Source organism: Xyrauchen texanus, chromosome 42, assembly GCF_025860055.1.
Source record: "Xyrauchen texanus isolate HMW12.3.18 chromosome 42, RBS_HiC_50CHRs, whole genome shotgun sequence".
Taxonomy (NCBI): domain Eukaryota; kingdom Metazoa; phylum Chordata; class Actinopteri; order Cypriniformes; family Catostomidae; genus Xyrauchen; species Xyrauchen texanus.
The window spans coordinates 30037043-30055806 of NC_068317.1; the positions used below are offsets into that span (position 1 = coordinate 30037043).

The following is an 18764-nucleotide window of genomic DNA, read 5'->3' on the forward strand; positions in this document are numbered from 1 at the left end:
ATTGATTACCACAGAAATTAATTTTGACTTGACCTTCCTTTTCTTTAAAAAAAAAAGCATAAATCTGTGTTACAGTGAGACACTTTCAATGGAAGTGAATGTGGGACAATTTTTGAATGTTAAATACTTTCAAAAGTATAGTTACAACATGCATGTTAACATGATTATAGTGTGATAAAATCACTTACTAACATTTTCTGTGTTATAGACAAGGTATAGCAAATTTTACAACATCAACAAACCTTAAAATGTCAATTTAGACAACTTTACAGCTCAAATAATACATGAGTTTTAACAGAATTAATGTAAGTGCTTTTATAAAATGTAAGCTTCTCATTTCTGCTTTTAAACCCTCCAAAAATGCCCCCATTCACTTCCATTGTAAGTGTCTCACTTTAACCCAAATTATTGCTTTTTTTAAAGAAAAGGAGGGACGACTCGAAATTTATTTTTGTGGTAATCAACATAATGCCACAAATGCTGTCGATTAAGCTTAACTTGTATTGAACACGGAATATTCTTCTAAGAACTTCGCTTATAAGGTTTATTAATCAATTATATTGCTGAGATTCCTTGCTTTAGTTACAATAAATAAGGAAGCTAATTAATATAGTGCGCTACGATACAGACTGTTATAGATCAAAACTATTAGTCATTGGTCATAGCGAATCTCTTTTTGATGGGTATAGTTGGCAATTACATTATGATGTCACTGTGCCCCATCTCTGGTATTACAGATAATAGTTTCTCTCTCTCTCACACACACACACACACACACACACACACACACACACACACACACACACACACACACACACACACATCACTCTCACTCTCTCTTGCTGTAATAATTGCTGTTAAACTTGAGAAAGAGCCGGGTTCTCAGAAGCAGAGGTTTAAGGGGTTACACTCGCTGTAAGATGATACACTTTCCTCATTTAGCAACTTTGACCTCTCGCTCATTTCATGTTTCCTGTAATCCCTCACATTTCCCAGTCTCTGTGTATGCAGGGTTTCTGTGTGCTTTTCACTGACTCTCCAAAGGTTTGAAATACTTCCACTGTACTGTATTTAACAAAAGTCTCCAACTTTGCTACTTCTGAACAGGAATATTTATATACTGAGTGTAATTCCACGTTGATCACTACGTCTGAACAGAAGAAGTCTTATTTTCCTCATTAAATGGCACATAATGTTTTGTAAATGAGAAATATCTAATTTCCTAAGATCATAGTTTGATTGGAATCTTTTTTAAATAAACTGTAATACTAAATGTTCCCAACAGAATTGCCACTAATATAATAAAGAGCCCACGTATGAGAAGTGTCATCTACAATTAAAGGGATACACAAAAATGAAAGTCCTTAACTTACCCTCATGTTGTTCCAAACCCGTATGACTTTCTTTCATCTTTGGAACACAAAAGGAGATGTTAGGCAGAATGACAGCCTCAGTCACCATTCACTTTCACAGTGTGGAAAAAGATACACTTAAAGTTAATGGTGACTGACACTAACATTCTTCCTTACAAATTCATACAGGTTTGGAGCAACATAAGGGTGAGTTAATTATGACAGAAATTTCATTTTAGGGTGAACTATCCTTTTAAGTTACATTTACATTTATGCATTTGGCAGATGCTTTTATCCAAAGCGACTTACAGTGCACTTATTACAGGGCCATTCCCCCCCCGGAGCAACCTGGAGTTAAGTGCCTTGCTCAAGGACACAATGGTGGTGGCTGTGGGGATCCAACCAGCAACCTTCTGATTACCAGTTATGTGCTTTAGCCCTCTACGCCACCACCTCTACTTGACATCTTACTGTTCCTAGTAGTTAAATGCCTATCTGGTCTTCTTAATTCTGGACCTTGAATTTCACGAATTCATTTGCATTATTAAAAATAAAAAATTTCACTTAAGTGGTGCTTTTGTGATTCAATCATATTTTAAATTATATTTAAGACCGTATTACTCAATGCATTCAAAAAATGTTGCCTGTAGTCAGGTATCACTAATATCTTTGTCTAACATCAGTTGAAACGGTTAAGCGTGCAGCACATGTTTCCACAAAAAGAGGAAGGTTTTCTGCCGGTAGCTAATGGTGCAGTTGCTCAATCTTTTGTTTGGAGGATAATAGGCTGGGTTGTCCGAATGAGAGTTTGCCCTTAAGGAAGGAAACGCTACTCAAAACAGCTGCTAAAGCGGACAGTATGGAGTCTGCTCTTCTTTACTGCAATCTCTAACATGCTGCTGAATGAAAATGTAAAAAAGAGGTGCACACACACACACACACACACACACACACACACACACACACACACACACACACACAATCACACACAATCTTCTACAGAGATGTGCTTCACAACTGCAGAAACACACACACCACTGATGCTTTGAAGAAGCACCATGTGACCATTTTTTTTATCTGAGTATCCAAGAGGTTGAGGTTTGGAAGATTTGAATGTGAATATATATATTTCGTTTAGCTTTTATTTAAAGTATTTTTATAACAATAAGTACTCCATGCTTGCATGAGATAATACTGTTTGCTAGTTAGGAAAAGATTGTCCTTATATATATATATATATATATATATATATATATATATATATATATATATATATATATATATATATATATATATATATCTTTGCCTCTCTCTCTTTCTCTGAGAAGTGTCATGCTATATTTCTCTCTGCATCAGTGAACCTGATGTTTTGACCTTTGAAGGAGGGATAGAAGTGTGTATGAAGACTTGGGACGGAGTGTGTTTTTGATTAATGTCTCAATTGAAAATTGGAAACGATTAGTTGCATGGGGAGATGAGAGAGGTGAGTGTGTGTGGTGTCACTGCAAAGGGGAGGTGACTGCAGCACTCTGCGTTGCTGCAGTTCCCTTCATGGCCTGTTGGGGGCTCCACTGTTCCAGACAGAGTGATATGAGGGACTTCCAGACAGTGGGCTCTACTACCATGAGGAGGTTTCTTAAACCGCAGGGTGGATTGCATACACACTGCTGCAGGCTTCATCTATAATAACTGCTGCAACCTTAATTTTCTCTTAATTTGTTTTTTTAATTTCTCTTGTGTACTTGCTGTACGCCCTTTCTTTATCATGACCCAGTTGAGAACGACAGATTAAGCTTGTTTCCTAGTCTCCTGCCGGTCAAGTCGGACTGTTGGCTCGTTTTAGAGGGGTTTGGGGCACTTTCAGCACTTTTAATTCTGAATTTTGGTCCTTTTCGTGATCTCTAATAGTTGCTTTTTATTTTTTAGTTCATTTTGATTTTAACTTTCTCTCCCTCAAAACATTACGTAAAAAAAACTATTTTTATAATTCTGATTCTGATTGGATCAACCTGGTCTCATAGAATAACAATACTATTCCTACATTTTTGATAAATTATGTTTACATGGCTCGTTGTATGTACCGCGTCAGTTTCCAAGTAAACACTATAGAGGCATTACAACAATGACTTTTATTCACTTTAACACCAATCATGAGTAAAACGGCGGATTATCAGTACATTTACATGTCATTTTCGCCCGGTTCCTCACACAATGCTATCTTATGTCTCTTAGTAAAACGTTTACTAGAGCGCATGACTTTTAAGCCGATACATTTTAAAGGTGAAGTGTGTAACTTTTTTTATATCAACATACATTCTACTTTCCTAGTTTATTATTCATTGACAACTATATGTAAGCCATTCTTGGGTTTACCTCAAACTATATTGTGAGTTTGGGGTGTGGCTACTTGAACTAGCTGTTCAGCTGGAAGGATATGAACAACCATTGCAGACTTGTACAGAGGAAAATAAATTTAGCTTCATCTACAGATGTTAAAGACAAATCTGAAGACTTGCTAAGACACAGAGACAGAGAATGGAGTAAAATAAGAGTGAACATTGGCATTGCATTTACAAGGTGGAGGAAACACACACACACACACACACACACACACACAAAACCAATGATGAGATCGCTCTGGCAAAAAGGAGCGCCAATAACGAGATCACTGCGCAAGATGCTAATACACTGCCGCCTCCCCCGTCAACAACAGTGATCCAAAATGGTCAGAAACGGTGCCTTTGTTACACTTACTAGTTACCAGAACCATCCTATCTCATGTACTTGAAATGCTCCATTGAAGTGGAGTCAATTGGAGGTGTACCTGTGGATGTATTTTAGGGCCTACCTTCAAACTCAGTGCCTCTTTGCTTGCAAGTATAAACACAATGAGATCACGCAGCCATCATACCACTCAGGATGGAGACACATTCTGTCTCACAGAGATGAACGTAGTTGGTGCAAAAAGTTCAAATCAATCCCAGAACACAGCAAACGACCTTGTGAAGATGCTGGAGGAAACAGGTAGACAAGTATCTATATCCACAGTAAATGAGTCCTATATCAACATAACCTGAAAGGCTGCTCAGCAAGGAAGAAGCCACTGCTCCAAAACCACCTTAAAAAAGCCAAAAACAAGAGTTTAAATGTATCTGGCTAAGGTGTATGTAAACTTCTGACTTCAACTGTAGCTGTCTTTCCATCTGGCGATGTTATCGAACGACTGGTTTCCTCTGCCACGCTTTCTGCACATTGTGTTCATTATAGTGGTCTTGGCCATTATGACGTTAAACGTTTATAGTCTTTATTTAGTATTGATTATTTGTTCATAGGGAATCAGAGAGTGCGAAAAGGCGTGATGAGACTGAAGGGTGTTGCCAAAGGTTGTTTGAACACATACTTTATTTTTGTAATTCCGTTTGGTGTCACTAGTTCTGCAGAAATGACTCAATTCACCTTTAAGGTTTGCATTACATAACCAATTATATTTACAAGCTTGTTGTCATGTGATCAAATTGCGCAGTAGCTCAACTGATGCAGGTGTGAGTCCTGAAGAGCACACAAGTCAACACAAGAGCCGAAAGTGTTATAGTCACGCAACAAAATGACGTGGTTGCTTCAGCAATTATGGTTTACATTTCACATTTGCTTTTTCTGAAACTATCGGTTAGGCTTGGGTTTAGATTTAGGGCAGGAAGGTCAGTTTTGTTGATTTAAAACTTTATTGAGCATTAAACGTAACTTTATCTGTTTGGTGAACACATAACTCGCTTTTAGCGCCACACAGTGGACATTTCACCTCAGAAGTGCCACGATGTGCATAATGAACCAAGTAACCACATTTTGCTAAAATGTCGGGCACAGTCGCATCATTTTCATGAGATCAGGCTGGATTGGATGTCGCATTCAAAGCCACTGTGAAATGCTGATATATGCCAATATACTATATTAATGCATCAAGTTGCTACATTGCACAGCAACCGTAAACATATAATTAGGCTAATGACCTATATTACTTAGCTTCTAGCCAAATAAGTATTTAGATTATTATTATTATTATTCATAATACATTTAAAGGAGAAATGTGTAATTTCTGTGCCACTACAGTCATGCAATTGGTCAGATGAACAGATAATGTTCCCCAAACTCACGCCATTGGTTGAGAAAATGTTGCTGTGTCGAGTTGGTTTGGATGCTCAAACAAACAGAACAATGTTTTGATAGCGCCACAGTGTTTACACCTTTTTTGTTTTTTTAGGCAAATCAGCTGAAGTATATTTAACACGCAAAAACACACACTTGACCTCAAAGGCACAGAAAAATGAAAATTCTGTCATAATTTAAAGGGAGGATGAATAAATTTCTTCCTCCTGTTGAACACAAAAGGACATATTAAGCAGTATGCTATTCACCATTCTCAGTCATGGCATCGTTTTTCCATAAAATGAAAGTGAATGGTGACTGAAGCATTGTGTAATGCTGCTTAACATCTCCTTTTTCGTTTCACGGAAGAAAAAAAGTCATATGGGTTTGCAACATTATGAGGGTGAGTAAATATTGACCGAATTGTGTCTATTTGAAAGTTTTAGGTTTTAGGCTATCACACCCCTTACCCATGGTAAAATCACTTTAACGCACGGCCTCATGTGGCTTCATGCTTTATTTCACCCTGTTCCCTTCCTTAAACATCATCTTCACATCACCCCATGCATTATCCCCATTTTCGTTTGCTTCTGATCTCTCTTTTCTAGTCTCTTTCTTTCTCTCCTGCTCTCTCGCTTTCCTTTTTTTTTTTTTTTTTGCCAAGTACAGGAACGTAAGTCACTGACTTCAGTCTTTTAAATTCCTCCCTGCCTCTCTCTCTCTCTCTCTCCCCTCCCCCCTCTCTCTCTCCCTCAGCCAGTGATGGTCCCTCGTCCTCTGTTCTCCCTCCCCCCTCTTGCAGCAGTGTTACTGCTAATGTATATTAGCGTCAGGACTGCAGTCCTCTGCGGTTTATCCCTCTGTCCTCTCTCCCTTCTTTTACCCTGTCTCTCTCCATCAGCTTCCATTTCCTGTTCGGTGCTAGCAGCATTATCTTCTCTCTGCCTGTTGTGTTATTTTGCGCAGGTTGTGTGGCTTTCACACATACATTCCAACACACAGAGACAGGGGAGTTTGAATGTGCTGGTTAATTATACGTCTTCGCTGGGATTCAGGGATCCTTACACCAGTCACATTATCTCGAAAGCCTCTGTTTTGTTTCCTCCTTTGCTTTTTCTTTTCTCTTTTTCTGTTCGCCTTGCTCATCTTCTCTTTGTGCTCCCACCCCCCACTCTAAGAACCCCCCATAAATAAATAAATAAAGTAAAACATCACCACTGCTACTGCGCACTGTTACGCTGCTTGCTTTACAAGCACACACACACACACACACACACACACACACACACACACACACACACACACACACACACACACACACACACAGTAAAATATTAACCCTTTCAGTTCTACGTTTTAGCACTTCTATAGAGCAATTCCTTTGTTATTTTAAAAGATCACACTTTTTTGTTTGATTTCTTTCTACTTTTACTCACAGTTCACTACAGTTCTGTATATCCTTCACAATTCATATTCTAATCATATTCCCTAAGACTACCAAACCATAACTGTTTCCATAAATCTGGTCAATTTTATATATGTTATACATTCATTATTATAAAACAAGGATGTGTATGATTTGTAAGTTGTAATTAGTTTTGTCTATAACTTTAACTTTTATCCAAACTACGTTTTTCTTTTTGTTTGGCAAGTCTTCAGTGCTTGAGTCTGAATTCTGTGAGCGCTGTCCGAGGTGCTGAAATCAGACTTCCCAGAATCTTCATTTATTTTTCTTTATTCACGCCTTTCCTTTTCTGTAATGTTTTTGTTGCCCCCTCCGGTAGCTTTTCTCACTTTTTCATCATCTGTACTTTTACTTAGCTCACTTTTATTAATTGTTTTCTGCCATAATCGCTCCTCTGGGTGCAGTTCGGATCACATTTCTCCATTAACGTGCACTCTGAGTCACATTTATTTACCCGAATGGCCTTAAATTCAAAGTGTGCTTATAATATTCTAGAAACATACGATCAGAATTGCTGTTTATTTATACAGTGCTTTATATGTATTTTTCTAAAAGCTCTGCAGCATGCCACAGTTTTCGTATGCCAACTTTAATGTGTCAGAACATGCACATTTTATCTTCTAATTTTCCTTTTAAATAGTTTTAAATTAGTGCATGAGTTTTCTAATCAGTACATCACTGTAAAACTTTATAACTTTTAAACCAGTCAGAGGAAAACTGTGCACACAACAAAGTTTGAAATAAGTTACTCTGCACTATATAGCATTCTTACTGATATATTTATAGGAAGCATAATAGTTTAGACTATAAATGAATACGTTTAACTACTGTAAAATGCTGGAACTGGATTGAAAATAGTTTGCGGTGTCTTTTAATACTCAAATGCAAGTGCATTATCAAATTTAGTAAATAAGGTCTTACCTAGGATAGTCTCAGGTCAATCTTAGTTTCTTTTCATTTCAGTTGTTTAAATGCAGTTCTGTCGAAGTTTACTAACTTTCATCAGAGTGCCTAAAGAAGAATTGGGTTAGGAAAGTGATGGAAGATGATAGAGAAATAGAGAGAGTTCAGCGGATGAGTTTCTAGCAGAAGACCAAATCTGAAAGTGTTAAAACATGAAAATGACTTAAAAGTACAGGAATGAAAGAGGAAACAGGCAGAAAGAGAGGGTAAAGAAAAGCTAAATGAGGTAAGAATGAGAAGGAAAAGGAGGGAAGGTGGATGTTGTAGAAAAGAGAAAAGAAAGTGATGCTCGGGTCCAGTGTGTTCTCAGCGAATTGTGATTCCTTAATGCGGAATTGCAGAGCAAGGGATGGGGGGCTGGAGGAGAGGAGGAGAAGGGGGTGAGGGGGAGGGGTGCAACAGAGACGGGATAGGAAACGACAGCGAGCAAAATGCATTAAAGTGGCTTGTTACTCTAAAAGCAAGCCATATTGGAGTCGAACGTAGAAAAGGAGTCGTTAGTAGAAAGAAGAGGGGTAAGAAATTAGGGTAAAAAAAAAAAGTAGGTAGGATGCAGAAAGTAGGGTTTTACTGCAGCAAAACTGAGGCTCGCACACTCACTTGTTCCCAACCCCCTCCTGCTTGGTGATGCTCGGGCTACAGTGCTCGACTGCTGTGTGTGTGTGTGTATAATGAGTACCTTTCTCTCTCTCTTGCTCTCTCTTTCCTCCATGCAATGAAGCTGCAGTGAAGCTCTTGACTTATTAGCTGCTTCATTTAAAGAGATAGAGAGACAGATAGAATTTTAATCAGTCGCAAGAGTCTCTCGTCCTTTTGCATCGCCAGTGCACACAATGGCATTGCTTGTGAGTTATGGGCCGAGGGACATTTGAATGCAATAAACCAGTCCTTTACAAATCAAATGGATAGATTGCAAAGAGAGCAATCAATGCTTTAACATGAACCAAAATAAATTATCCTCATTATAACATTAATCTCAATGAATTTTAGACTGGTAAAGTGACCTTTTCTGCTGTTAATATGCTATAAATGTGAGAGTGAGAGAGAGGGATGCAAATTAATGCAAAACTGTTTGATTGGCAGTTATAATCTGATACTCAAAACTTGATACTTTCTATTCTGTTGAAATGTGTTAAGACTGCTTATACCATTTTTCTCCATCAGACGAATTGTTTCTGCTTGTGGTATTCTCATTTGTTAGTCACTTTGGATTAAAGCAGTGTCAGAAAGGTACTTATACATCAAAGGGGCAATATTTGCCCCCCTGGATTTGATTTTCTAGGGCATTTTCCACCTTTTATAAGGACTTATTTTTTCTAACCATTTAAAACATAAAATGTCTAATCTGTTATTATCAAATATTTCAATTTAACTGATATTTTAATACAAATGCTGATAATTATTACCTCTAACCCTAAGAATGAAATTCATGTTTTATGCCAGGTATAACAAGGTCTATAATAGAAAATTAAGATTAGTGTTTTTACAAATAAAAACAGAATAATGCATTACGAGGGCATTTTTTTGCCCTCACATTTTGTTTTTGAAGGCATTTTTTGTGGCATATTTGCCCTGAGCCCACCTTCATTTCTGACCCTGGATAAAAGTGTCTGCTAAATGTACACATGTAAATGTGTGCTCATTTCATCTCATATCAAAACCCTTGATTGCATTGAACATTTTAACCATGCAAATGCTTTTCAGTGGCTTGGAGATGATTGTTTGGCAATGCACATAAATGCACATGCATGCATAAATATCAACTTTGGTCAAAACTCTCAAGGTCATTCTGTGGAATGTGGCACCCTTCATGTCACTGCAGCATTTTTGTCATACCACTATAGTGTAACCCCTATATTGTTTAGCTACAATTGTTAAATGATACTTTCCTTCTTTACCTTTATACTAAACACCTTTCCTTTTTTTCTCCCCCTTTCCATCGTGTCCCCCCACAGACTGCTCCTCTCTCCTCCCCTCTCCGTTTTTCTCTCCACCTCTCCCTCCCCTATGCTCAGTTCGGTGTGTGTCTCCTCATTCAAAGGGCGCAAGGGTGGCAACCAGACGTCCAACAAAGCATGTTACAGCGCCGACATGACTTGCCCGTCGGAAAGCGAGAAAATCGTCATCAACTGCGGCGGCGTACGGCACGAGACGTACCGGAGCACCCTGAAGACGCTACCTGGCACGCGCCTGTCGTGGCTCACTGAGCCCGACGCCTTCAACAACTTCGACTACGACCCGAAGTCAGACGAGTTCTTCTTCGATCGACACCCGTCCGTCTTCTCGTTCATCCTCAACTACTACCGCACGGGCAAGTTGCACTGTCCCAACGACGTGTGCGGGCCGCTGTTCGAGGAGGAGCTTGCCTTCTGGGGCATCGATGAGACGGACGTGGAGGCGTGCTGCTGGATGAACTACCGACAGCACCGGGACGCGGAGGAGGCGCTGGACAGCTTCGAGACGCCCGAGCCGGAGGTTCCAGAGGATGACCCGGCGGCGCTCACGGGGGACGGGGATTTGAAGCGGCTCTGTTTGCAGGAGGACGGGAGGAAAGTTGGCTGGTGGCGCGTTTGGCGACCCAGAATCTGGGCGCTCTTTGAAGACCCTTATTCCTCCAAATACGCACGGGTGAGTCGCCCTATTCAGCTTCTCTTTACCAATGAAATGAGCAGCTCTGTTAACCCAACTCCATGAAAGGTTGTAGGTTCGAACCCCTGAAGGTTTGATCAGTTAACTATCGTTGTGCCCATGAGGACTGAACCTGTAATTATTGTACTGTCACTTTTGAAAAAACGTAATGACTTAATTAGTAAGTCTATGCTGTGTTTGAAGACCTCAATTTTTCCAAAGATGAATGGGTGTGTAATCAGCAATTGCATTTCGACTATAACTTATGGTGATAGTGGGCTACAAAGTAAAAAGGTCTTTGAAGGATGCAATTCCTCCAAATATGTATGGGTGTGTATTAGGCTAATCTTAAAGGTTGTAGGTTCGAACCACAGAAGTTGCTGATCCATAAACTATCATGATTGTGCCCACAGGCTTCAGTTATTTTTCTGGGCACTCTTTGAAAAACCCTGAGCATGAGTATTCAGCACCTTGTCTAATGGACAGCTCCAGTATCTCTGTTAACCCATGTAAGTTTAACTCAAGGTGATGTTGTGTTTAATTATGGCTATTGGGATTGGTAACCGAAAGGTTGTAGGTTCAATTCCCAGAAGGTTTGATCCATGAACTATCATTGTTTCCTTGAGTAAGATACTTAAAGTATTGTTACTCCATGGGGACTGAACCTGTATTAAATGTTCTGTAAGTCAATTTGAATGAAAGCTAAATGACTTCATTAGTAAGCCTAAGCGGTCTTTGAAGAACACAATTCCTCCAAATATACAGTATACAGGTGTGTGTTGGGCTACAAACGGAAAGGTTGTAGGTTCGAACCCCTGAAGGTTAAAAAAATTCCCCCACAGCGTTGTGAGACTGATCTCCAGTTATCTGAAGTGTTTGCTTGCAGTTGTTGCTGCTAAAGCTGGCACAATCAGCTATTAAGTTTAAAGGGGCAGTTAGTTTTTCACATGGGTGATATAGGTGTTGGATAACTTTTTTGCTTCAATAATATATATATATATTTGAAAACTGTATGTTGTGTTTACTCAGGTTGCCTTTGTTTTATGTTATATCTCGTTTGATGATCTTAAACAATTTAGTATGAACAATACACAAAAATAGAAGTAATCAGGATGGGGGCAAATACTTTTTCACAGCACTGTAGGTGTGGGTGAGAAACAGATCAATATTTAAGTCATTTTTATCAGAAGTTCTACTCCCTGCTCTGTCAATCTTCACTTTAACTTTCACTTTCACATTCTTGCATTTTTGGTGATTCACATATGTCATGCATATCGCCCCCTACTAGGCAGGGAGAAGAATTTCTAGCAAAAAGGACTTAAATATTGATCTGTTTCTCACCCACATCTATCATATCACTCCTAAAGATATGGATTAAAACACTGGAATCATATGGATTACTATTATGCTGCCTTTATGTGCTTTTTGGAGCATCACATTTTGGGCACCCATTCACTTGCATTGTATGGACCTACAGAGCTGAACTACTCTTCTAAAAATCATGTTTTGTGTGCTGCAGAAGTAAGAAAGTCATACACATCTGGGATGGCATGAGAGTGAGTAAATGATGAGATTTGGTGAACTGTCCCTTTAAGGTGATGTTGCCTAGTGGGCTGCAAATTGAAAGTTTGTAGGTTTGATCCCCTGAAGTTGTACCATAGGTCATTTTAGATAAAAGCTAAATGACTTCATTATGAAGTCTATGAAGGATGCAAATCCTCCAAATATGTATGGGTGTGTATTGGACTAACCTTAAATGTTGTAGTAGGTTCAATCCACATAAGTTGCTAATCCCTAAACTATCATGATTGTGCCCGCAGGCTTCAGGTTTTTTTCTGGGCACTCTTTGGAAAAAACCTGTGCACCTTGACTAATGGACCGCTCCATCGTGTACCTCTATTAACTCATTTAAGTTTAACATAAGGTGATTTTGTGTTTAAATACGCCTATTGGGATTGGTAATTGAAAGGTTGTAGGTTCAATTCCTTGAAGGTTTGATTCATGAACTATCATTGTTTCCTTGAGTTAGATACTTAAAGTATGGTTACTCCATGGGGACTGAACCTGTATTAAATGTTCTGTTAGTTACTTTGGATGAAAGCTAAATGACTTAATTAGTAAGTCTATGCAGTCCTTTAAGACCCCGATTCCTCCAAGTATGTACAAGTGTGTATTCAGCGACTTCCTTTTCTAGTAGAATTTAGTGGCTGTTAAATTAAAGGTTGTGGGTTCAGGCCACATCAGCGTTGATTCATGCACTATTGTGCCCCTGAGCAAGATACTGGACGTAATAAGTGTACTTTAAGTCACTTTGGATAGAGGCAATTTGTGGCTGTAGCTCACCCCTACGATGATGTAGCCTTGTGATTAATGATCTGCACTAGTAAATGAAGGTTTGTGGGTTTATCCATAAACTGTCCTTGTGCCCTTAAGTAAGACACTTAAAGGAATAATTCACGATAATAATTGAAGTCAAAAACAGTCTCAGAAGTTCATTGACCAGACTAAGACTGATAGTACAAAGAGAGATGTTTTAAAATATGATTTGAAGGAGCAGAAGGAAGGTATTTCACTGAGGTTCTGAAGAAGTAAATATGATTTTGTTTCTTCAGTGGAACACAAAAGATGTTAGGCAGAACGTTATTCTCAGTCACCAGACCCTTTCATTGTATGGAAAGGAAAAATATGCAACGAAAGTGAATGGTGACTTGAGGCTAACATTCTGCCTTTTGTATTCCACGGAAGACATGCATGTTTGGAACGACATGATGGTTAGCAAATAATGACAATGTTTCCTTTTTTTTAAGGGGTTTACTCCTTTTAAATCAGGGTTTTCCATTGAGACTGAACTTCTCATAAGTGTACTGTAAGTGACTTTAAATAAAAGCCTCAGCAAAATGAAGTGTTTGTAGTTCCACCATTATCATGTGAATGTTTTTAGTGAATGGAAGAAGTTGCATTATTGCAGTAGTTGGCCAAACAGACCTTAAAGTGTGCAGTATCAGCCTGTCAACCTGACTTATCGAGTCTTTGTTTCAGATGTTTTAAAGTGTTTTACCTTACAGAAGCAGCCACATAACTGTTACTGATTGACCATAAACCGCTGCGCTTATGAATCTTTGATGCTTCCGATGGCCGATACAGGAAACACAGATGCTGGTTTCTTAATCCTGCCCTTGGAAATGTTCACTTGGATGCATGCTTTTGATTTAAGAGCTGATAATATGTGCTCATGTTGCATCTGACACGATTAAAACTGCTGATGCAGTGTGTTTTACTGAGGAAACAGATTGCTACTGCAGATATAGGGTAGATTTGATGGGATTTGAGTGATATTAAGAAATGGACTATATCAGATCATAATTCATATATTAGCATAGAGATGTGGTAAAATGTTTGAAAGTGTGTTTGCATCAGGTGGCACGTTCATATATGTGTGTTTGGGAGAGAGAGTGTGTTGTTGTTTGTGTGGATATATCAGTTTCAGCAGTTGACGGAGGTGACGGAAGTGACCTGAGTATCTGTTACAGCAAATTGTCTTGGTACATATAGAAAATCTATGTCCATTTGCCAACATTGACCCAATTATAGGCCATAGACAGCATATTTCCAGATTCATCAGCATATATGGTGATTATTATTTGATGGATGGATAGATAGATCGATCAGAGGTTTAATGCAGTCTTCACAGATGTATATAGACAGGACAAGTGCACAGTCACTGTCTGTGTGTTTGTGCATTTTCAAATGGGTTTAGAGTTGGGGAATGCATCTCAATTGTCTAAATGTCACTCGCAGGTCAATATTTGCCACAGTTCATTCACCTTGTTTGTCAGCCAGGGTTTACTGTATAGCAATTGCTGTGTGCACAGGCAAGCATTGACATGCATAGTCGCATGCACTACAAACAAACACAACCAGTTAGTGGTCAACCAATATGGGATTTTAATGGCCAATGCAGAGACTGATATCTTGGGAGCAGGGTGGCTGATGTGGGGTCTAAATGTCTGAGATCACTAGGTAAAATGCTTCTTTGCATTTTCTAACAGCATAGCTATTTGAGTGAAAAGTTGAATTGAAAAATGTGCATGGATTTAAAAATGTCTGCATCTGGTATGTCCGCTTTTTTGCTTTAATGACAGCATGGACTTGAGCTGGCATGAACTTGAAAAGTTTGTGCAAAACCTGATGATCATGTTATCCATTGTGATTTGAGAATGTTCTAAAATACATCTTTTGTGCTTTAATGGAAGCAAGGAAATTAGGAGTTAACATAGCCAATGTCAAAAATTAGCATTTGATTAGTGACCTAAATGGTGAAGAATCTTAAATATTTATTGTTCATTTTATTATTTTGCAGTTTCTTTGTTTAAAATCTAGCAAATTCCTAAAAAGGTGAGGGTGCATGGCTGGAGCTGAATCAGACGATCAGTGGGAGAGTGAGATAAAGGGGAGCCGGAGATGCCAGTTTGAGAGAGAGAGAGAGAAACACGTGGCCATGCTGCATGTGCGTGTGTGTATGTTGATTATGTTTGTTTTATGTTTAGTTTGATATTAAACTTTGCGTTGACTCTTCAGCTGGTTCCCACCTCCTCCTTGACCGTCCTTTAACTGTTACACTGATGCCGAAACCTGGGAGGGAGGAGGGATGCGCTGTCGAGGAGTCCTCGCAGCTGTCATCTGCCAGGGGAGCAGCCGCGGCCATTTGCCTGGAGATGGAGGGTTCGCTGCCAGCCATCAAGAGCTGGAGGAACCGCTGCCATAAGCCAAGAAGAGGAGGAGCTGTCATAGTAGTTGAGGACCAGGCGACAGCGTGTCTGGGGACCAGCGGGCAAGTTTTTCTCTCTCTCTCTCCTCTCTCTCGGTGTGTGTCTCCCGCTCACACTTTCCCCTCTCCCCACGCCTCCCCTTGTCTCTCCCTCAGGTTCCCAGAAGGTGGGGTGGACCACCGGCTGACAGAATGGCCAGAAGGCGTCTCCCCTCCAGAAATGGGAGGGAGTGGGGGGGGTAAGTCAGTCCGGTGGTGCCCCGGCCTGAATCAGGCGAGGAAGGAGGGGAGTGTGGCCGGGCCATGAGGGTACACGGCTGTCACTGAATCAGATGATCAGCAGGAGAGGGAGATAAAGGGGGGCCGGAGAAGCCAGTTCGAGAGAGAGAGAGAGACGCACATGGCCACGCTGCATGTGTGTGTGTTGGTTTTATGTTGAGTTTGATATTAAACTTTACGCTGACTGTTCAGCCGGTTCCCGCCTCCTCCTTGCCCATCCTTTATTTGTTACAATCCCATATTTTCAATGTGGTTTCAGAAGTTTGGGCCCACTGTAATGTAATGTAATACAATTTAAGGACAGCAAATACAATGTACACAACATTTCTGGATCAATAACTATTTGAACTAGTCCCCCAAAAATGAAACTTCCGTCATTATTTCATGTTGTTCCAAACCCATATGACTTTCTTCTGTAGAACACAAAAGGAAACTTTATGCAGAATGTTAGCCTCAGTCACCATTCACATTCATGTGCTTCTTTTTCCCCCCATACAATCAAAATTAATGGTGACTAAAGCTTACATTCCAGCTTGTTGTATCTATTGTATGAAATGAACAATAGAGGTGCTACAACAACAATGACTTTTAACTACTTTCACACAAACCATGAGTAAAATGACAGATTACCAGTTTATAAACATATACTTTTTCAGTCAGTTCCTCCACAATGTTATCTTATTACATCTAAACACTTTTATTATAGCGCATGACTGTAAGGGAATACATTTTAATGTTTTGCGTTACTTAACCAACTACATATTACATATACAAGTTTGTTAACACCCGATCAATTTGCGTGTGATAACAAACGATAACAGAAATGTATTTTTTGGGTGAGCTATCCCTTTAAGTAACATTTCAGAAATTGCAAATCATCTACGATAGAACATTAGACCTATTGCATAGACTAGAGAGAGAGAGAGATTGAGAGAGAGAGCGATTGAGAGAGAGAGAGAGAGAGAGAGATAGAGAGAGTGAGAGAGAGAGAAGCTGGAAGAAGGACAAATAGAGGATGGTGATCACTGGTGTGATTTAAAGCTGGTTGCTATAGATTCACAGCATGAGTCAAATGTGAAACATTTATGAGCCGAGCGATAATCTGTATGTTACTCATACCATCACTAGTATTCTCTCAGACCAAAACACGTGAGGCTGCTTCACACGCACTCACCAACACAACATTGCCAAGATACAACTCTCTACGCAATGAGAGCTATGCAGCAGAGCAAGACATGAGTGAGAGAGGGTAAGATATACGCAGAATATCAGAAGGAATAAAGGGAAAAAACTGAGAGAGATTGAAGGAGAGTGGATATTTAAAGGGATAGTTCACCCAAAAATTAAAATTCTGTCATCTTTTACTCACCCACATGTCATTCTAAACCTATATGGCTTGGTGTGTGGAACTTAAAACAAAATATTCTTCTGAATTTCCAAGCTGCTAAATATGTCCTTTTGTGTTCCATATGAGAAAAAATACGTCAATCCCTAAAATAAGAACTATCCCTTTAAGAGTGGGAGGGGCTAGACATAAGAGATGGGGGTACAGAAATGGTTTATGGACTCATTTTAGCACCTTCAATAATGACTAAAGGCTCCGGCTGCCCATCTTCTCCACTTTCTGTTGACTATTTATTGATCATCTATTGAGAGTCTTTGTCTCTCTGAAGGCATCCGATCAGTGTGCGCACACACAAAGCACAGGACAGCTGACTCTACTAGTAATACTGTTCAGTGGTACGTGACACTCCTGAAGGTTATTGAGAATGAATCCTCTATACACGTATTCTAAACGGTCTCAAGGACTGCAAGACATTTTTCATAAACATTTACATTTGAAGGTTAAAGGAATAGTTCCCCCCCAAAATGACAAATCTGTCATCATTTACTCACCCTTATGTTGTTCCAAACTCAAAAGTTCCATGTAATGAAAGTGAATGGCGACTGAGGCTGTCATTCTAGCTAACATCTCCTTTTGACACTGTAATTGAAAGTCCAGTAATACTAAAAAAGCCACCATGAAATTTGTCAAGTGTACTACCCTAAGTTTACTACTAAGTGTACTTCCCCTTGCTTAATTATTTCTATAATATTTTTATTAGTAGCATAAAAATATGTTTTCTTTAGGGATATTGGTAGTAAACTATTTTAACAGTAATTTAATATTTTATTTAAAAAGCCTGTTCGATGTTCTGTTCAAATATGAAATAATCTCATCATTTGGTCAATTTAGTCTCATAGAATGAACGTTAATATAACAACATTTTTGCAAACTGACTTTAACGTGCTGCGATCTATGTTTCATCATAGTTTCATGGTAAAATTAACACTGTGTTGCAAGTTTGCAAAATAAGTGGTCATATTGCGAGCAAATTTGCCATGAACTTACACGTACATTGAAAATGTCATAGAAGTGATACGAAATGACGTGGTTGCTTCAGAAATTGTGCACTTTCATGTCATATTTGATTTTAGAACTTTAGCACTATCGGGTACATTTAGGTGTTGGTTTAGTTTAAGGATGTCCCATGTTTTGTTCACTTCTCATGGAGTGGTGGTGGTGGCGTAGTGGCTAAAGCACAGGGCTGTTAAGCAGAAGGTCGCAGGTTTGAACCCCACAACCACCACCACCTCCAGGTTGCTCCAGGGGTGATTGTCCCTGTAATAATTGCACTGTAAGTCGCTTTGGATAAAAGCATCTGCCAAATGCATAAATGTCATTAAAACCTCCATCTAATATTCACCTTAAAAACCTTGTCTGATTACGGCACCATTTCACTCGCTTTTGGTGCCCCTCTGGACATTTCACTGTGAAACTGCAGCGAAACAAACGTGTAATGAAGCGCGTAATTTTCTTTGTACAAAAATGTTACCATGGTCATGTAACTTTCATGAGATCAGGCTGCATTTGGAAGCAGACTGCTGAGGGCTGTTAATCCAAAAAGAATTGAATTTCTTATTTCCAAATATTTTCCCTCCTAAAGTACTAAAAGAATCCTTAAGGTAACCAGAATTGTTAATTGTCCTTAAGGTAACCAAAATTGTTACATTTTGTTACGATTCCCATCCCTATTCAATACCATGGTACACACTACACAGCTGGACTGGTAATCTGGCATACCGGGCATTTTCCCGGTGGGCCGACGCATTTTGGGGCCAATCA

The 18764-nt window shown here is 39.3% G+C and overlaps 1 protein-coding gene across 1 annotated transcript in view; it reads left to right on the forward strand.

The window, feature by feature from the left end:
- LOC127634896 (potassium voltage-gated channel subfamily C member 1-like) overlaps window positions 1–18764 on the forward strand; it is a 77147-nt gene that overhangs the window by 2026 nt on the left and 56357 nt on the right. The window contains exon 2 of the mRNA XM_052114643.1: window positions 9879–10551. Coding sequence (XP_051970603.1) covers window positions 9931–10551 — 621 coding nt within the window. The 5' untranslated portion in view covers window positions 9879–9930. The remainder of the gene's footprint in view (window positions 1–9878; window positions 10552–18764) is intronic.